The sequence below is a fragment of the Tamandua tetradactyla genome, chromosome 10 (assembly GCF_023851605.1).
Source record: "Tamandua tetradactyla isolate mTamTet1 chromosome 10, mTamTet1.pri, whole genome shotgun sequence".
Classification (NCBI taxonomy): domain Eukaryota; kingdom Metazoa; phylum Chordata; class Mammalia; order Pilosa; family Myrmecophagidae; genus Tamandua; species Tamandua tetradactyla.
In genome coordinates, this window is record NC_135336.1 from 47990958 (window position 1) to 48013013 (window position 22056).

At 37.5% G+C, this 22056-nt stretch overlaps 1 protein-coding gene and 1 non-coding gene across 3 annotated transcripts in view; one reads left to right on the top strand and one right to left on the bottom strand.

Moving 5' to 3' along the window:
- Positions 1-22056, bottom strand: part of LOC143648474 (cell cycle control protein 50C-like) — a 48075-nt gene that overhangs the window by 10961 nt on the left and 15058 nt on the right. For both annotated transcript variants that reach the window (XM_077118601.1, XM_077118602.1), the window contains 3 exons: positions 19226-19327; positions 15176-15263; positions 14599-14739 (listed from right to left, as the gene is read on the bottom strand). In XM_077118601.1, coding sequence (XP_076974716.1) covers positions 14599-14739; positions 15176-15263; positions 19226-19327 — 331 coding nt within the window. The remainder of the gene's footprint in view (positions 1-14598; positions 14740-15175; positions 15264-19225; positions 19328-22056) is intronic.
- LOC143648962 (U6 spliceosomal RNA) lies at positions 2353-2459 on the top strand. Its single transcript, XR_013158856.1, has one exon. It is a non-coding gene; the product is annotated as a U6 spliceosomal RNA (small nuclear RNA).

Below are 22056 nucleotides of genomic sequence, written 5' to 3' on the forward strand. Positions count from 1 at the left end.
ATGCATATAAACATTTTGAAAAAAAGGTAGAGCAAAATGATAATGGTAATTGTATTAGGATGATAATACAATGGTGTGTGTGTATTTTAGTTTAAGATGTGACCAACTGAAGCAAAGTGAGCTTTAATCTGATTACTGGGGGCTTTTAAAGAGAAGAAACTGGAAGCCAGGGTCAGAGATGGCCACAGGCAGAAGCTGGGACCAGGAAAGAGAAAGGAGAGGCCATAACTACATGTTGGGAAAACCAAGGATTATGGCAAGCTAGCACCAGAATGCCACCACCACTGAGAGGGAGCAAGCCTTTTAGCCTGTGAAAACTGAGATAATAAATTCCCATTGCTTAAACCAACCTATTGTGTGGCATTCGTGATAGTAGCACAGGCAAACTAAAAGAGGGGGAATATCTTTATTTTCTTTACTTTCACTACTAATCTAAAAGAGTAAATTAAAGCAAGCTAGCTTTTTCATCTAAAAATTGACAAAGATTGAAAGAAAAAACGAGCGATAACCTTGGCTGAGGCAGTGGGGAAATGGGAATTCTCATACATAGCAATTAGAAGTATGAATTAACAACATTTCTGGGCTATCTAGGAATATGCATAAAATTTTAATATTTTCATATATTATTGGCCCAGAAATTCTACTTCTAGAAATATATTCTAAGGAAGTCATCATGGAAGTACACAAAGATTGACTTACATAGATGTTCACCATAGGACTATTTCTATACTGACTTGATTTCTAGCTTTGAATCAAGCTAGAAATGAGGAAGAAGAATTGGGAAGTATCAGGATGTGGAGACAAAAGAAAATGAAAGCCTGTTTTAAAGGCAGGAACCCTGGTAGGTTTGGGCGCTACAGGAATGTTGGAAGAACAGGGTAGAGGCGCAGTGCCAGAAGATGAATCTGTTTATCCTTTTCTCACAACGGTGGGCATATCTGTCTCTCTAACTCTATAGGAGACTTTTGAGAACAGTGTCTTCCTTGTCCCCACTGCCACACACTCACACAGTGGCATTTAGCCCAGTTCCTGGCACATAGAAGGTGTTCAATAAATGACTGATAAAGGGATAAAAGTTTCCAATTTTATTTGATAGACAGAAGTTGATAATAAAAACCACACTGGATTTTAAAAAGCTTATCACCTGTAAATGTTCTGAGAAATGATAATGGTGATGAATATACAACTATGTGATGATATTGTGAGCCACAGACTGCACACCAAGTATGGAGTGTTTATATGTTAAGAATGTTCATGTTGTATGTTGATTGATTTTTTTTAATAAAAAAAAAAGCTTATCACCAAAAGTATATTATTTAATGAACTTCTTACTTCCATAAAGTCAGTTCTATTATTTGTAGGAAACCAAAATTCTAAATAGAAAGTATATCTTTCTCAATCCTGACTACTGACTAAACTATTTTCTCCTAAAAGAAACCAGACCTGTTTTCTAAGTATGGACAGTGGTGCTTGTAATTTTAGTCAGATTAATTTGCTGGAGTATGTTTGTACATGAATACTTCCCCTAGGAATATAATTCTTTGCTGGATAAACTTCCTTTTCAAACTTTGTGGGTATCACCTATTTGGTGAAAATAGCACTCTTCCCAAGACTTCGATTTTGCTAGATTTTTAGTGTCTGCCCAGTGGACCTCACCCTCTCTCTATTCTGCCCAGAGGTCCTGCCCCAGGCAGTGTGTCCTATGGGTCACTAAAATAAGAATGGCCTAGGGAGGTTGTTAAAAATGCAGATTCAATCATGCCTTCCCCTACCAACCCCTGATGCCACCCTATCCCTTGTGAGTATGAGTATGAGGAGTATGTATCAAAAGGCACCAACTTCCTTTATTTTTCAAGTTCAATTGGGTCACTTGTATTCATCTATTCCTTCAACAGTAAGCATTTCTCGATTGCTTACCCTTTCCTAAAGGAATTCACAGTATGAAGTGAAGGTATGCAAACAGATAATTATATTATAATGTGGTAATTTTTACAATAGAGGTAAGAACAAAGTGCAGGAGGAACTGAGAGAATGCCCAGAACCCTTTCTGTTATAGGTCTTGTTGTTGTGTGGTAAATCAAAACAAAAGAATGTTGTAAGTTGTTTTTAAAAACTAGCAATTCAACTATAAATATAGTGACCACACACTCCAATTTACCCAGGACAGTCCCAGTTTATTTCTGTTGTTCCAGATTGTTCCATCTGATTTAGCATTTGTCCCAGTCAAATAATGCCATTTAATTTCACCTTTCCAACTTGTGCCATGCTCTTAGCTAGTAGTGTGTGAGAGACCCTTGTTCAGTGAATGGAGCTGTCAATTTAACATGAGATTGCATGTAAAAGATAATGTAAGTGCTCACTTCAGCAGTACATATACTAAAATTGGAATGACACAGAAAAGATTAGCATGGCTCCTAGGCAAGGATGACATGCAAATTCATGAAGCACTCCATATTTTTAAAAAAGGATAATCTAAGACCCTTTCAATCAAAACATAATATAACTCATGTAAAGATAGCATGCAGAGCTCTCACAGATAAAAACAAAGCATGCTTGGACCCTAGCAACTAGGGCCATCTAACTCTTATCTGTCTTGGATAGACAATATACCGAAATTAAATGTCAATAAGTGAAGGATATGGAGGAGGAGTACGGAATTCTTTGCAGAAGAAAAGGAAATGTCCTCATATAGATTGTGGTGCTGAAGGCATGGCTGTGTGATTATACTGGGAACCACTGATTTTTCACTTAGGTTGGGTTGTATGATGTGTGGATAATACTGTTTAAAATGGATAGAGGATGCACAGGTAGTTCAGTGGTTAGAATGCCTGCCTTCCACGCGGGAGACCTGGGTTCGATTCCTGGTGCCTGCCCACGCAGGAAAAAAAAAAAAAAAAGAACAGAGAGATACAAGTGCTGGAGCAAATGTGGAGAGAAAAATGTATCTATTCACTGTTGGTAAGGAAGCAGAGAGGTGCAGCCCCTTTGGTGGGCATTGTGGTGACTGCACAGGAGGCTAGGAGTGGGGTTGTCATATGATCCTGCAACCCCATTGCTAGGAGGAAATGAGAGTGGGGACAGAAATAGACATATGGACACCAGTTTTATTGCAGCAGTGTTCTCTACTTGCAATGGATGAAGGTGGCCTAAGGGTACAATGACTGAGGAATGGAAGGGGGAACTGTGATCTATACATACAATGGACTATTGAGTAGCTGCAAGAGGGAATGAAGTTGTGAGGCATGCAACTAGGTATATGAACCTTAAGGACTGTATGTTGAATGAAAGTCAGAAACAAAAAAGACAAATATTCTCATGCCTCACTCATATAGACTAACTATAATATACAAACTCAGAGAATTGAAATAGAATAAGTTATCAAGTTAAGGTCTATTGTAAAAGTTCCTAGATTCTAAGCTCCTATAGCAGTCACATCTATTGCGGAGTTATTTCTAAATTCTTAGTTGCTGAGCTATTTGTGCATAATCTGGTCAGTCCCGGAACTTTGGGTATTTGTGTGACACCTTAGATTCAGAGTTGGAGCACTGAAGCTGTGAAAGTCAGCATTACCCCATACAGCAACTGTTTAATAAATTGAAAAAGTGATCAGACTTCAACTACAGATGTGAATGCAGTTGATATGGATAGGACTAAGGTAAACCAGAATATACGATAAAGTTTGATATGGTCTCTTTCTTAAAACTTCAACTGCTGTGTGAAACCAAAGGAAAAGATGTTTATTTGGTACAACATTTATATTTTAGGTAGCACAATATCTAATTTAACTTCTACGGTTAGTTTATTCAAACACCATAATTACATGGAATCTTGAATAGGGAGTGAGATCTTGTTGGCTAGTCCAATTCAGTGTGATGACCCAATACATCCCAGAGTAATTTGGGCAGAGAATAAAAAAGTATTTGCAAAACCTCCTGAAGGGACTGGGAAGAAAGGAGGAAATATTAAATTTCTCCACCTGGGGAATTCTTGATATTCTCACAAGCATTGGAGACAACCAATTCAATAGGCTGAGCCCTCGATCTTGGGGCTCACCCCATGAAACTTATTCCTGCAAATAAGATGCTAAGACTACTTGTAACTATGCCTTAGAGTCATCCCCACAGAACCTCTTTTGTTGCTTAGATGTGGCTTCTCTCGCTAAACAAACTCAGCAGGCAAACTCACTGCCCTCCCCAGTGTTAATCTCCTTGGAAATGTGGGCATGATTCCTGGGGATGAGCCAAGACCCGGCATCATGGGATTGAGAGAGCCTTCTTGACCAAAAGGGGGAAAAGAGAAATGAGACAAAATAAAGTTTCAGTGGCTGAGAGATTTCAAACAGTTGAGAGGTTATCCTGGTGGTTATCCTTATGCATTATATGGATATCCCTTTTTAGCTTATGGTGTACTGAAGTGGCTAGAGGAAAGTACCTAAAACTGTTGAACTGTTCCAAGAGCCTTGATTCTTAAAGACAACTGCATAACTATATAGCTTTCACAATGTGACCTTGTGATTGCAAAAACCTATTGGCTTACGTTCTCTTTATCCAGGCTATAGATAAGTAAAACATAAGGACAAAAAAAGAAATAAATAATGGGGGTGGAGATAAGGGGTAAAAATTGGGTAGATTACAGTTCTAGTGGTCAATGAGAAGGGAGGGTAAGGGGGATGGGATGTATATGTTTTTTCTTTTTTCTCTTTATTTGTTTTTCTGGAGTGACTCAAATGTTCTACAAATGATCATGGTGATAAATACACAACTATGTGATGAGATTGTGCACCAATGATTGTACACTTTGGATAGACTGTATGGTGCATGAATATATTTCAATAAAATATTTTTAAAAAGAATTAGCTGTTGGAGGGGGCCAAGATGGTGGCTTAGTAAGGTGCGTGCGTTTTAGTTTGTCCTCCAGAGCAACTACTAAATAACCAGAAACAGTACAGAACAGCTCCTGGAGCCACGACAGAGACCAGACGCACAGCGTGACTGGCTGCGAGTCTCGGCAGTGGTGAGTTCCCCAAGCAGTGTGCGCTTCCCCAAGCCGCGGCGGCTGGCGGCTGGCGCCCCCTCCCTCACAGGAGGCTTCCCCGACCGGCTGTGAGTCTCGGAACAGTGAGTTCCCCAAGCTGCAGTGGCCAGCGGCCAGCACCCCTCCCCAACAGGTGGCTTCCCGGAACGGCTCTGAGTCTTGGAACAGCGAGTTCCCCAAGACGTGGTGGCCAGTGCCTCTCCCCCACAGGCAGCTTCCCGGACTGGCTGCGAGTCTCAGACCGGCTGCAAGTCTCCGGACCGGCTGCGAGTCTCGGAATACCGAGTTCCTCAAGCCACGGCGGCCAGCAGCTGGCGCCCCTCCCCCACAGGCGGCTCCGGACCAGCTGCGAGTCTCAGAACAGCAAGTTCCCCAAGCCGCAGCGGCCAGCGGCTGGCACCCCTCCTCCACAGGTGGCTTCCCAGACCAGCTACAGGTCTCTGGATCGGATGCGAGTCTCGGAACGGTGAGTTACCCAAGCCACGGCAGCCGGTTGACCGGTGCCCCTCCCCCACAGGCGGCTTCCCGGACAGAAAGGAAAAGGTCTCCAACAGTAGCAGGGACTGAGTCCAACCAAACACCAATAGTGGCATTAATAAACAAATTCTGACTACTAAAAATAGGCCCCCAGCTCAGGTAAAACTGATCAAGGCGGAAGTCACCTATTGGGTTAACTGAAAAAGAGGAAAGGGGACGAACAGAGCCTTCTGCGGCTGTTTCTATGGAGGCTTGGTTGCCTCTGGACTCAGTGCCAGGATTGCACAGGCTGCAACTGCCCCAAAGGCAGAAACAGGCTGTTTTCAGGGCTGTCTACCACCTGAACCTTCCCCACGGGAGGGGTGAAACACAACTCAGGTGGAATCCCTCTCTCAAGGAATTCAGATCCCAGGGCTTCGCAATTTGAAGCCATTAAAACCAGCCTACAACCTTTCCTCTGTCTCCACCACGCCCCCAGCAGGGAGAGCCTTCCAAAGTTAAAGGAGTCACAACATATTTTCTGGTGGGACAGACAAGCACCACATACTGGGCAGGATAAGAAAAACAGAGCCCAGAGACTTCACAGGAAAGTCTTTCAACCTGCTGGGTCTCACACTCAGGGAAAACTGATGCAGGTGATTCCTTCCCCCCGAAAGGAGGCCAGCTTAGTCCGGGAAAACCCAGCTGGAGTCTGTAATACCTATGTAGACCCTCCTAAGGGTAGGGAGGGAAAAGGCACCTTACAAGCAGGACAAGAAACAAGAAAATAAGAACTGAAAATTTACCCTCTGATAAACAAAACTTAAGCTAGAGGCCCAGAAAAAGCTGAACTGAAGGTCAATGAACAGATAGACAACAAACTCATCTAGCAAGAAAACCCTAGGTAAGATAAGTGAAAGCAATCTCCAGAATAAACTAATTAAGGTAATTAAATGTCCAGACGCCAGCAAAAAATAACAAATCACACCAGGAAAATTGAAGATATGGCCCAGTCAAAGGAACAAACCAATAGTTCAAATGAGATACAGGAGCAGAGACAACTAATTCTCAATATACGAACAGAAATGGAAAACCTCTTCAAAAACCAAATCAATAAATTGAGGGAGGACATGAAGAAGGCAAGGAATGAACAAAAAGAAGAAATGGAAAGTCTGAAAAAACAAATCACAGAACTTATGGGATGAAAGATACAGTAGAAGAGATGCAAAAAAACAATGGAAACCTACAATGGTAGATTTCAAGAGACAGAGGTTAGAATTAGTGAACTGGAGGATGGAACATCTGAAATCCAAAAAGAAACAGAAACTATAGGGAAAAGAATGGAAAAATTTGAACAGGGGGCTCAGGGAATTGAATGATAATATGAAGCGCACAAATATACGTGTTGTGGGTGTCCCAGAAGGAGAAGAGAATGGAAAAGGAGGAGAAAAACTAATGGATAAATTATCACTGAAAATTTCCCAACTCTTATGAAAGACCTAAAATTACAGATCCAAGAAGTGCAGCGCACCCCAAAGAGAATAGATCCAAATAGGCGTTCTCCAAGACACTTACTACTCAGAATGTCAGAGGTCAAAGAGAAAGAGAGGATCTTGAAAGCAGCAAGAGAAAAACAATCCATCACATACAAGGGAAACCTAATAAGGCTATGTGTAGATTTCTCAGCAGAAACCATGGAGGCAAGAAGACAGTGGGATGATATATTTAAATTACTAAAAGAGAAAAACTGCCAACCAAGCCTTCTATATCCAGCAAAATTGTCCTTCAAAAATGAGGGAGAAATTAAAACATTTTCAGACAAAAAGTCACTGAGAGAATTTGTGACCAAGAGACCAGCTCTGCAAGAAATACTAAAGGGAGCACTAGAGTCAGAACCGAAAAGACAGAAGAGAGAGGTATGGAGAAGAGTGTAGAAAGAAGGAAAATCAGATATGATATATATAATACAAAAGGCAAAATGGTAGAGGAAAGTATTACCCAAACAGTAATAACACTAAATGTTAATGGACTGAATTCCCCAATCAAAAGACATAGACTGGCAGAATGGATTAAAAAACAGGATCCTTCTATATGCTGTCTACAGGAAACACATCTTAGACCCAAAGATAAACATAGGTTGAAAGTGAAAGGATGGGAAAAGATATTTCATGCAAATAACAACCAGAAAAGAGCAGGAATAGCTATACTAATATCCAACAAATTAGACTTCAATTGTAAAACAGTTAAAAGAGACAAAGAAGGATACTATCTACTAATAAAAGGAACAATTCAACATGAAGATATAACAATCATAAATATTTATCCACCGAACCAGAATGCCCCAAAATACGTGAGGAATACACTGCAAATACTGAAAAGGGAAATAGACACATCTATCATAATAGTTGGAGACTTCAATTCCCCACTCTTATCAATGGACAGAACATCTAGACAGAGGATCAATAAAGAAACAGAGAAGTTGAATATTACAATAAATGAGCTAGACTTAACAGACATTTATAGGACATTACACCCCACAACAGCAGGATACACATTTTTCTCAAGTGCTCATGGATCATTCTCAAAGATAGACCATATGCTGGGTCACAAAGAAAGTCTCAACAAATTTAAAAAGATTGAAATCATACACAACACTTTCTCAGATCATAAAGGAATGAAGTTGGAAATCCATAATAAGCAGAGTGCCAGAAAATTCACAAATACGTGGAGGCTCAACAAGACACTATTAAACAACCAGTGGGTCAAGGAAGAAATTACAAGAGAAATTAGTATATATCTCGAGGCAAATGAAAATGAAAACACAACATATCAAAACCTATGGGACTCAGCAAAGGCAGTGCTAAGAGGGAAATTTATTGCCCTAAATGCCTATATCAAAAAAGAAGAAAGGGCAAAAATTTTAGAATTAACTGTCCACTTGGAAGAACTGGAGAAAGAACAGCAAACTAACCCCAAAGCAAGCAAAAGGAAAGAAATAACAAAGATTAGAGCAGAAATAAATGAAATTGAGAACATGAAAACAATAGAGAAAATCAATAAGACCAGAAGTTGGTTCTATGAGAACAAGATTGATGGGCCCTTAGTAAGATTGACAAAAAGAAGAAGAGAGAGGATGTAAATAAATAAGATCAGAAATGGAAGAGGAGACATAACCACTGACCTCACAGAAATAAAGGAGGTAATAACAAGATACTATGGACAACTTTATGCTATAAATACAATAATGTAGATGAAATGGACAAGTTCCTAGAAAGGCATGAACAACCAACTTTGACTCAAGAAGAAATAGATGACCTCAACAAACCAATCACAAGTAAAGAAATTGAATTAGTCATTCAAAAGCTTCCCAAAAAGAAAAGTCCAGAACCAGACGGCTTCACATGTGAATTCTACGAATATTTCAGAAAGAATTAGTACCAACCCTGCTCAAACTCTTCAAAAAAATTGAAGTGGAGGGAAAGCTACCTAATTCATTCTATGAAGCCAACATCACCCTCATACCAAAACCAGGCAAAGATATTACGAAAAAAGGAAACTACAGACCAATCTCTCTAATGAATATAGATGCAAAAATCCTCAACAAAATTCTAGCAAATCAAATCCAGCAACACATTAAAAAAATTATACATCTTGACCACGTAGGATTCATCCCAGGTATACAAGGATGGTTCAACATAAGAAAATCAATTAATGTAATACACCATATCAACAAATCAAAGCAGAAAAATCACATGATCATCTCAATTGATGCAGAGAAGGCATTTGACAAGATTCAACATCCTTTCCTGTTGAAAACACTTCAAAAGATAGGAATACAAGGGAACCTCCTTAAAATGATAGAGGGAATATATGAAAAACTCACAGCTAATATCATCCTCAATGGGGAAAAACTGAAAACTTTCCCCCGAAGATCAGGAACTAGACAAGGATGTCCACTATCACCACTGTTATTCAACATCATGTTGGAAGTTCTAGCCAGAGCAATTAGACAAGAAAAAGAAATACAAGGCATCAAAATTGGAAAGGAAGAAGTAAAACTATCACTGTTTGCAGATGATATGATACAATACGTCGAAAACCCTGAAAAATCCACAGCAAAACTACTAGAGCTAATAAACGAGTACAGCAAAGTAGCAGGTTACAAGATCAACATTCAAAAATCTGTAGTGTTTCTATACACTAGCAATGAACAAGCTGAGGGGGAAATCAAGAAACGAATCCCATTTACAACTGCAACTAAAAGAATAAAATACCTAGGAATAAATTTAACTAAAGAGACAAAAGACGTATACAAAGAAAACTACAAGAAACTGTTAAAAGAAATTACAGAAGACCTAAATAGATGGAAGGGCATACCATGTTCATGGATTGGAAGACTAAATATAGTTAAGATATCAATTCTACCTAAATTGATTTACAGATTCAATGCAATACCAATCAAAATCCCAACAACTTATTTTTCGGAAATAGAAAAACCAATAAGCAAATTTATCTGGAAGGGCAGGGTGCCCCGAATTGCTAAAAGTATCTTGAGGGAAAAAAACGAAGCTGGAGGTTTCATGCTGCCTGACTTTAAGGCATATTATGAAGCCGCAGTGGTCAAAACAGCATGGTACTGGCATAAAGATAGATATATCGACCAATGGAATCGAATAGAGTGCTCAGATATAGACCCTCTTATCTATGGACATTTGATCTTTGATAAGGCAGTCAAGCCAACTCACCTGGGACAGAACAGTCTCTTCAACAAATGGTGCCTAGAGAACTGGATATCCATATGCAAAAGAATGAAAGAGGACCCGTATTTCACACCCTATACAAAAGTTAACTCAAAATGGATCAAAGATCTAAACATTAGGTCTAAGACCATAAAACAGTGAGAGGAAAATGTAGGGAGATATCTTATGAATCTTATAATTGGAGGCGATTTTATGGACCTTACACCTAAAGCAAGAGCACTGAAGAAAGAAAGAAATAAATGGGAGCTCCTCAAAATTAAACACTTTTGTGCATCAAAGAACTTCATCAAGAAAGTAAAAAGACAGCTTACACAACGGGAGACAATATTTGGAAATGACATATCAGATAAAGGTCTAGTATCCAGAATTTATAAAGAGATTGTTCAACTCAACAACAAAAAAGACAGCCAATCCAATTACAAAATGGGAAAAAGACTTGAACAGACGCTTCTCAGAAGAGGAAATACAAATGGCCAAAAAGCACATGAAGAGATGCTCAACGTCCCTGGCCCTTAGAGAAATGCAAATCAAAACCACAATGAGATATCATCTCACACCCACCAGAATGGCCATTATCAACAAAACAGAAAATGACAAGTGCTGGAGAGGATGCGGAGAAAGAGGCACACTTATCCATTGTTGGTGGGAATGTCAAATGGTGCAACCACTGTGGAAGGCAGTTTGGCGGTTCCTCAAAAAGCTGAATATAGAATTGCCATACGACCCATCAATACCATTGCTAGGTATCTAGTCAGAGGACTTAAGGGCAAAGACACAAACGGACATTTGCACACCAATGTTTATAGCAGCATTATTTACAATTGCAAAGAGATGGAAACAGCCAAAATCTCCATCAACAGACGAGCGGCTAAACAAACTGTGGTATATACATACGATGGAATATTATGCAGCTCTAAGACAGAATAAACTTATGAAGTATGTAATAACATGGATGGACCTAGAGAACATTATGCTGAGTGAGACTAGCCAAAAACTAAAGGACAAATACTGTATAGTCCCACTGATATGAACCGACATTAGTGAATAAACTTGGAATATTTCATTGGTAACAGAGACCATCAGGAGATAGAAATAGGGTAAGATAATGGGTAATTGGAGCTGAAGAGATACAGACTGTGCAACAGGACTGGATACAAAAACTCAGAAACGGACAGCACAATACTACCTAATTGTAATGTAATTATGTTAAAATATTGAATGAAGCTGCATGTGAGGTATAGTTTGTTGTTTTTTTTCTATTATCGTTTTATTTCTTTTTCTGTTGTCTTTTTATTTCTTTTTATAAATCGATGCAAATGTACTAAGAAATGATGAATATGCAACTATGTGATGATATTAAGAATTACTGATCGTATATGTAGAACGGAATGATTTCTAAATGTTTTGTTAGTTAATTTTTTTTAATTAAAAAAATAGAATTAGCTGTTAGTTTTTCTTTCTATTATTATTCTGTATTTTATTTTAATTGCTCGGTATGAAAATATTCTGAATTGCACAAATTCTTAAAAACAGAAAAAACATGCAACAAATCATTGCAGGACCTTTGTCACCCTTTGCAGTATTTATTTTTAAAAGATTGTCATAAAACAATGCTTTAACTTACATAGCTACAGAAAGCCCATTTATATATCATTGTGTCAACATGCCTTTTCATTTAGATCATATGTTTATCATAAATAATGTCCTATTAATTTCATTTTTCTATTGAGAATTTTTTTTTCAATTGAAGAAAATCTCCATGAGCTCAAAAAGAACTTTGAAAACAGTTAAACAATGCCAGTTGTACATTGTTCTAGTTTGCTAGCTGTTGTAATGCAATATGCCAGAAACAGAATGGCTTTTAAAAAGGAGAATTTAATAAGTTGCTAGTTTACAGTTCTAAGGCTGAGAAAATGTTCCAGGTAAAGCAAGGCTATGAAAATGTCCAAATTAAGGCACCAAGAAGAGGTTACCTTCACTTTAGAACGCCGATGGGTTCAGCATTTTTCTCTCAATTGGGAAGGTATGTGGTGAACAAGGCGACAGTCTGCTAGCTTTCTCTCCTGGCTTCTTGTTGTATGAAGTTCCCCTGGGGGCATTTTTATTCTTCAATATCAAAGGTTGCTGGCTAGTGGACTCTGTGGTTCTCTCAGCCTTGCGGCTCTACTTGGCTCTGCAGTGGCTTTCTCTTGGTTCTAAAAAAGGACTCTCTCCAAAATGTTTCCTCTTTTAAAGGATTAATGGGTGGAGTCACAACTCCATGGAAGCTATCAGATCAAAAGTTAACCCCCACAATAGGGTAGATCACATCTCCAGGGGAACAATCAAAATGCTCCCAGCCAGCAATATTGAATAAGGATTAAAGGACATAGCTTTTCTGGGGTCCACTACAGATTCAAACTGGCACATACATCAATGCCTCTAGATGCTTCAAGTAGAAATCTCAGGTAAGTTAATTCTAAAACTATTTTGATTTCCCCCCCTATCTCATGGAATCAAAAGAAATTTTTTTGAAGTTTAATCTCTGATGGTAAAACCTCTGACATTATTAAAAATGTTACTACAAATCCATTTAAAAAATTCAACTAAGTTAAAATTGTTTGATTTTGTATTGATATTGGAAATGCAAATTTGGTGGAGCACAACATAAGAGTAAAGAGAATACTTTTTAGTAAATTGAGAAACTGATAAGAAAAAATGTGCTTACTCTTAGTTGTGGCATAGTCGTAATTCAAATTGTATCCAAATAAGCTACAATATTCTACTAATCAAAATAAGAGCTGTAGTTGTGAAATTTATAAATATTGTTTTTTGTTAATAGAGAAATCAAATACAAAATTTTTATGACACTGATGGAAAATTTTAAAATACTCCAATATGGCAGTATGTACAGTCTCTCTTTGCTGTTAATTATCGATAAGAATTTTACAAATATTTAAGCCTTTAAAGAACTCCTCCCATCCAAACTCCTCCCACCTACAATGATCCTGTTTGTTTTGTTTTTAAATAAGCAAACTCTCTAACTTTTGTTTGCATTTTCTTAAATAGTTGAAAATCTTTAAATTATTGAAACTATGGAATGCCAAAAAATTTTAGCTTTTGAAGGTTTAGTGAATTGTGATTATTGAAAACCAAGCTTCCAAACAGGAAGACATTTGAAATTTACCTTCTGAAAACAGGGGAACAATTTAACATATTATATTAAAATACAATATATTAAATTTTATTTAATATATTTACAAGTTCAAATTGTATACAAGTTTAAATTTTAAATCCTCTAATTGTGCTTTGGGATATCTTAACTTATGTGAAGACCCTTGATGGAGCTTTTATTTTTAACTAGGTTATATATATTTTTCTTTACCAGAATAAAATGACAGAGAAGGTCTAAAATTTTGTAGCATCTAGATTTGGTAATACATTAAAAGGAATCATAAATGGAGAAAATTTGTGTGAAGTCAAAAAGACAATGCCAATGGAAATATCTATGCTAAAACATTAGCATATTTCAATTTAAACAATTGAAATCAAGACTATCCTCTATTTAGTAAAGTTGGTTGTGAACATAATAAGTTCCTCAGCACCTATAGAATATTTCCCCTATAAAAAAAGTTAGATTCAAAAGAGGAGACTCAATTAAAGATGTCAACAGTTTCAAATTGATTAACTATAAAATGCAACTGGAAAAAGGCTGCAGGCAACTTTGTTAACAAATTAAAAATTATAAGGTTATTGTAAAAAGAACAAATTCTGAGAAAAATACAGGAACATGTAATGAAGACATTATGTTGTCTTTTAAATTTAAATGATAATTAAAGAGATTTTTAAGTTGATTCAATATACAAAGATATATATATATTTTAATTTTTGAAACAATTGCATTTTTGAAAGTAGCTTTTAATTTTAATTATTTTATAGGTATATCAATATAATAATGTCAATTTGTTGATCAATAAATAAAAGTTTCAAAAAAGTATACAATTTTAGTGTCCCTTTTTATTTTAAAAAATGTACCAGTTTGATAAATTTCATGCTCATCCTTATTATCAAAGAAGCAACAAGTTTCTTAAACCATTACCTTTTTCCTAAAGCTAAACTGGGAGGAACCAGGGCATCAATCATTTCTTGTTTTTGATAGATATGCGATGGAAGCGTGCATAGCATAGTGAAAGATCAAAAAGGAAGTCAAGAATGGAATAAGAAGGAGGAATCATAACATCTCTCTCCATATTAAAAAAAAAGGAAGTCAAGAATGGAATAAGAAGGAGGAATCATAACATCTCTCCCCATATTAAAAAAAATGTTTTTGTGAAAAGATGAGAATAGTAAGCTAGTGTATGGATCTTACCTGCAAAAGCATTAGAAAGATTTCTGGAACTTGGATTCTGAAACTTGACATACTTATCTGTCCACCACGTTATTTCACTCCTTAGCATTGGGACTTTGATATGTATAGCTGAATTAAGATTGTATGAAAGAATAATGGTATCTGTAAGGAAATTAAAAGTTGTGTTAGTCAGACTTGCAAATAATTTTTGTAACCTTTAAAGAGCAGAACCAGAGACAGTTGAAAAATAAATCAGAGTTTTAGCAGACTCTCAACACACTTACATGCCAAAGATGTTGGAATCACAAGACCATTATTTTTCCTATCAAGGTTGAGCCAATTATTGAAAAACACTTTTAAGTTTTGTTTAACTCATGTTCCCTGGCTACTTCTTTAGATCTCTGTCAAGGGATAAGTTACTTTCAAACGAAATTCTGAATGTCAGTGTCTGGCTTAGCTGGGATAATATACATAAACAACCAAAAGCAAACAAATAAACAAAAATCAATGCCACTTAGCTGCAGAGGTGATCATCTGTACAACTAGGGGCCACACACTTAAGAAAGTGTACACCATGGGACAAGGAAGGGTCACTTACCATTGAACATGCTGTTGGCGATGGCACCACAAGGAACAATGGGAGTCCCATTGTGGGACTTTTCAAATGGAGCACAGTCTTCAACATTCTGGATGCAAGATGACACAGCAATGAGAAATACTGTTGGTAAACTCTCTTAGAATGTTGAATGTGAGACCACAGGCAATGAAAATAATCCACACTAATTTACTGGCATGGATCAAGGTTATGGATTGCTACCTGTTCTCACCAGCCTTCTGGCTCACTTATACTAGGAAAGTCTTGGAGGGGTGTGTGTATATTTTCCTCATTGCCAATATATAACATGCCAAAATATCTGCAGAAAAGAACCTTACCTTTGTCTGGCTGTGCTAATAATGAAAAAAAGCACACAAATCAGAGTATGTAGTTAGATGACATATCATAGGGAATCTGTCCATGTAATTGTTAGAATGCACATTTTCCCCACAGTTCAATGTTTTTCTTTCTGTTTTTAAAAATGAATTCTGATAAGATATATACAACCTAAAATTTCCCATACTAGCCATGTTGAAATCTGCAGTTCAGTGACGTTAATTATATTCATAATATTGCACTGCCATCACCAACATCCATCATCAGAACTTTTCCACCATCCTAAACAGAAACTCTGTACCAATTGTGGTACACACTCTTTAAAGGATGGTTGCTTAGAAGGAGATGGTATAAGTTAGGAATGCCTAGAGTAGACAATGATGGTGATTAAATGTACAAATATAAAACACTTTTGCATGAGGGAGAACAAATGAATGTCAACATTGCAAGGTGTTGAAAATGGATGGTATGCTGGTTTGAAAGGATTATGTGCCCTAGAAAAGCCACGTCTTAATCCTGATCCACTTGGGGAGGCAGCCATTTCTTTTAATCTCTATTCAACACTGTAGTTTGGAAACTTGATTAGATTATCTCCACAGAGTTGTGGTCTTGATTTGTTTACTGGAATTCTTCAAAAGATGAAACATTTTGGAGAGAGCAGCAGAACCATGAGATTCATGACAGCCCACACAGCCAGAGGCCTTTGGAGATAAGGAAGGAAAACGTCTCCAGGGGCGCTTCATGAAAAAGAAGCCAGGAGAGAAAGCTAGCAGATGTCGCCATGTTCACCATCTACCTTTCCAGTTGAGAGAGAAACCCTGAACTTCACCATCCTTCTTAAACCAAGGTATCTCTCCCCGGGTGCCTTAGATTGGACATTTCTGTAGCCTTGCTTTATTAAGGACATTTTCGTGGGCTTAGAAATCTGGACTTGCAACTTAATAAATTCCCCCTTTCAAAAGCGGTTCCATTTCTGGTTTATCACATTCTGGTAGCTTGCAAACTAGAACAGATGGTATAAAGGAAAAAGTACAACTAATGCAAGCTAGGGTCTATAGTCAACAGTAACATTGTAATATGCTTCTGCTGAATGTAACAAAGGCATTATGCCAAACCTAAATGTCAACAGGTGGGAGGCATGGGGGGAAGGATATGGATTCTTTGTGGAAGAAAAGGAAATGTCTTCCTATAGATTATGGTGGAGAAGGCATGTTTATTTACTTAGGTTGGATTGTATGATGTGCAACTAAAACTTTAAAAATGAACAGAGAGAAACAAGTGCTACAGAAAATGTGGAGAAAGAGATTATCTATTCACTGTCAGTAGGGAAACTGAGAGGTGCAGCCCCTTGGAGGGCAGTGTAGTGGTTCCACAGGAGGCTAGGGGTGGGGTTGCCTATGATCCTGCAACCCCACTGCTAAGTATATGTCTGAGGAACTGAGTGTGAGGACACAAATGGACTTCTGCAATTGGTGTTAATGGTGGCAGTGCTTGTGATTCCCAATGGATGGATGTGGCCTAAGGGTAGAACGACTGAGGAATGACAGGGGAACTATTGTGTATATATACAATGGACTATTGAGCAGCTGCAAGAAGGAATGAGGTTGTGAGGCATGCAACTAGGTGAATGAACCTTAAAGACTGTATGTTGAATGAGATGTCAGAAACAAAAAGACAGATATTAACATGCCTCACTCATATGGACTCACTATAATATAAAAACTCAATGAACTGAAGTCAAGAGCATGGATTATCAGTTTGGGGCCTATTGTAAAGGGCTCCAGATTATAAACTCTTTTAGCAGTCACATATATTCAGGAATTGTAACTATTATTTTTAAATTCTGAGATACTGAGTTGTTTGTGTATAACCTGGACATCTCCAGAAGCTTCGGGTACTTAGGTGACACCTGAGACTCAGAGTTAGAGCTCTGAGGCTATGAAGTCAGCACTACCCCATACAGAAACTATTTAAAAAGTTGAAAAAGGGATCAGACTTCAAGTAAAAATACAGATAAAGCTGATCTGGATAGGACTGGGGTAGATCAGAATACAGGGTAAAGGATGATATCATCCATACTTTAAAACTTCAACTTCTGTGTGAGGCCAAAAGGAGACATGTTTCGTTGGTATAAAATTTATATTTTGGGTAGTGTGCTACCTAATTTAACTTGTATGGTCAGTTTGAATACCATAAGTACATGGAATCTTGAATAGGGTGTGAGATCTTGTGAGTTTGTCCAAGTTATGGTGATTCCCTGATATATCCCAGAGTAATTTGGGTAGTGAATAAAGAGGTATTTGCAAAGTTACCTTGGGGTACTGGGGAGAAAGGAGGAAATATTAAAGTTCCCCATTTGGAGAATTTCTGATACTCTTGCAAGCAGTAGGGACAACCAAATCAATAGGCTGGCCTTCAATCTTGGGGTGTGGCCCTTTTTTCTGCAAAGGAGAGGCTAAGCCTACTTATAATTATGCCTAAGGTCACCCCCAGAGAACCTCTGTTGCTGCTCAGATGTGACCTCTCTCTTTAAGCCAACTCAGCAGGTGAACTCACTGCCCTCCCCCGTACATGGGACATGACTTCCAGCGGTGTATATCTCCCTGGCAACATGGGACAGAACTCCTGGGCTTCACTGGAACCTGGCATAGTAGAATTGAGAAAGCCTTCTTGACCAAAAGGGGAAAGAGAGAAATGAGGCAAAATAAAATTTCAGTGGCTGAGAGATTTCAAACAAAGTCGAGAGGTTATCCTGGAGGTTATTCTTATGCATTATATAGACGTCATTTTTTAGTTTATGGTGTATTGGAGTGGCTGGAGGGAAGTACCTGAAATTGTTGAGCTGTGTTTTAGTAGCCTTGATTCTTGAAGATGAGTGTGTAATGATATAGCTTTTATAATGTGACTATGTGATCGTGAAAACTTTGTGTCTGATGTTCCTTTTATCCAGGTTATGGACAGATAAGTAAAAAAAAATATGAATAAAAATAAATAAATAATAGAGGGATAAGGAGTAAAAAATTGGGTAGATTGCAATACTATTGGTCAATGAGAGGAAGGGGTAAGGGATGGAATGTATACATTTTTTCTTTTTATTTCTTTCTCTGGAGTGATGTGAATGCTCTAAAAATGACCATGGTGAGGAATACACAACCATGTGATTATATTGTGAGCCACTGATTGTACACCATGTATGGACTGCATGTGTGTGAAGATTTGTCAATAAAAATATTTAAACAAAAGAATGATTGCTGAAAATCATTTCGTTATCATTTTCACATAACATGAGAGCGAAAAGGCTTTTTCTAGCTTTACTTGCTAGTTTGTGGAATATCTTCCACCAAGGGTAAAAAATCGTAACTTTAGGTCTGAAACGGTATTCAATAAAACCAAAGGCTTTTTTTCCCAATCAAATAGAGCCCGATTCCCTTAAATAAACTGAATTGAAGGCCCTGATTATAGGAAGGACAAGGATAGTTATAGAGTGAGCCAGACTGAATCCAACCACTTTAGATTACTGTCAGAATAGTGTGTGAAAGGATAAGCATTTTTCCTTTAAATAAAGGATACACATTATCGCTATAAAGAGGGAAAGTGCTCATTCTCAGTAACAGTTACTTCAAACACCCGTCTCTTTCAGATGGAAAAATCAACCTGGCTAAAAAAAGAGAAAGAAAAAGAAAGAAAGAATATTATACCAAATTAAATAAACCTTACCTTTATATCTATACCCAATAGTTGGCTATCACTTCGGGATCGAATATATCGATGGAGGTTCTGATAGAAGCCATACAGTTTGTAGTACATATAAACATTACCCTGTGTGGGCAGAAAGCAAGAAGTAAGAGGAGAATAAGAATAAGAAAGATGAATGTAATATTAATAAATTCAGACATGAATGTTAGAAAACAAAGTAGCATATTGATGGGAATTGAAAGTTTCTTCCTGTCAAGTACACACCCCCCACCCCCCCAAAATTGTTTTTTAAAATCCCATGTTGGAAAATGATGGTCTATACAGAAGTCTTGAAATAACTCAATAATCTATTTTTAATGTTTTTGTAAGAGTAGCTGCGCTCCTGCCTTGAAAATTTTTAAACCAGACTTTGTATTTTCACCACATAAAATTTGGTTTTACAAACATCATGTTTCCCTGCAATGCCAGGAAAATGCTTTGCCCAAGGGATATGGTAGGCATCAAAGGTTACATGATTTCAAAGCAAATTTGTGAAATACAATTTAAAATGGAAGCCACAGAATATTTAGGTACATGTGCATACTGGGCACAAAAGGCATGAGGGTAGAAGCTCCTTGCCTTCAGGCCCAAGTGTTTTTTGCCTTTTTATCCTAACATATGACACAGCATCGGGCACATATTACTTTCTCAGGAAATGGTGAACCATTTGTTATAAATGAAAAGATGGAATATGTCACTGATCCAAAAGATAAAAGGTGGTTTTCACCTTGACATTTGGTAGCCTTGTTGCCCATGAGAGCTATGCCCTTTCACAATACTGTCATGTAAGGTGAGTTTGCCCAGTCATAGAGCAGCACCACAATTCTACCTTTGTAGAATCGTGCAATGGCCCTGGAATTTCTCCAGGTAGAAACAGCTTTCTTTAACAGACAATGCAGATTTCAGTAACAACAAAATACTTCAATTAGAAATGCCCAACGAAGCTGTTTATAATTAATACACTACCGTCTTCCAAAATATTGAAGATCTGCATAAAAAAATGAAGGCCTAAGTTTTATTAAGTATCTTTTATGTGTTAGGCGTTACATTTCATGTAATCTAAAAATTAACAGTTTAAAATTTAAGTTTTAAAAAATTAAAACAAAACAAAACAGTTCTTTACAAGTTCCTAAGCCAATTGATTGTCTTATCCTAAGCAAAAATAGCATTTTGGGAAAGGCTTTTAGCTTCGTTTTCTAAGGACTTCTGAGAGGTTGGGCATGGGAAATTGGAGCTAGTAGCCAGGGTACTCTGGGAAGAAAGGTCTTATACGTGTGGCAGGGAGCAGAAAACAAGAAAGGCTGAAAAGCTTGGTCAGGTGTAAGAGAAGCTCTAAAACAATGAAAAGGGGAGATGAAAGCTGCAATATAATAAACAGAAACTGTGACTCTGTAGACAATGAATGAATCAGGCTTACTGGGAATGACTGATTACTTTTCCTACCCAAAGATGGAATCTTTACTGTTGGCCTATAACTATATAAAATATGAAATCCACAGAATGGAATTTACCATACGTTTTCTCAGAAGGTAAAAAGGGAATTATTCTTAACCAAAGTTATATGCTCATATAAATAACAAAATAAACAGGCAGAGAACATCTGTCATGTGAGGTACTAGTGTGCTTTAATAACCTCTTTACAATGGCTCTTTGTCCAAATGTTTGACTTAACAAGACCTCTAAGATCATCTTTTTATTACTCCTGGAGGTACAATGCACTTTATGGTACTTCTACTCCTTAAATTCAGTGATACTTTGTTCAAGATTCCTTTTGTGTAAGAGAGAGAGTCTAGCAAAGATTCATCACCCAGTTTCCAACGTGTGTAATATGTAGAAATTGGCAAGCTGAAGGCCCTGCAATTGCCCTAAGTAGTTTGGTTGGGCTTTTACAAGAAAGCTTCTGACTGAAAGGAATGGTTAGCAGCTGGTAACACTTCATTTGGCTTTGAAGTTTCAAAAGACATAGACAGATGGGAATTGTAGACCTTTAGGGTTTTATCTTTTGGCTTTTTTTTCTTAAAAATTTAAGCAGCACTGACTTTTACTTTGGAGGAGGAGCACTGTGGTGAGCTGAAGAAGGGAAAAAGTAGCATAGCTACAGAGAACTACAGTTTAGGCCCATATCAGAAGAAAATCCTTCCACTGGCTTGAGATATATTTCACTTAGGGCCCAAATGCAATTCAGTGATTTCCTTATAATTAATATGTGATGTACCCACAAAAACTTTCAGAGCTAGCCTTAATCAATACAGATGTATCCAGACTGAGGCCAATGTGCTTTCCTCTGGGATCAAGGGAGGAATAAGAAAGGAACATAAAACAAAAGTTTCCCATAACATGCAGACATATAATTTAGCTCTTCCTTTTTCCTCTATTCATTTAATCTTTCAGCAAACATTTTCTGAGCATCTGCAATGTAAAATATATGTGCTGTACACCATAGAAGAAGCAAAGATTCATATATTCATTCTATAAACATTAATTGAACATTCATAGTGTGTGAGGCACTGTTTTAGGTGCTTGTGATACGTCATCAAGAGACAGAAAATAAACCCCAAATATAATAAACTGGTAAATTATATAGCATTCTAGAAGGTGATAAGTACTATCGGAAAAATAAAAAATTACAGCAGGGTAACGGGGATCAGGAGTGTAGGAATTAGTGAGTAGAGAGGCTGCAATATTAAATAGAATGGCCAGAGTAGGTCTTACTGAAGTGAGAATTGAGCTAAGAGTTGAAACAGGTAGGGAGTTAGTCAAGTGGATATCAGGTACAGGGAAAAAGGTGAGAACATGCCTAACTTGTTTGAGGA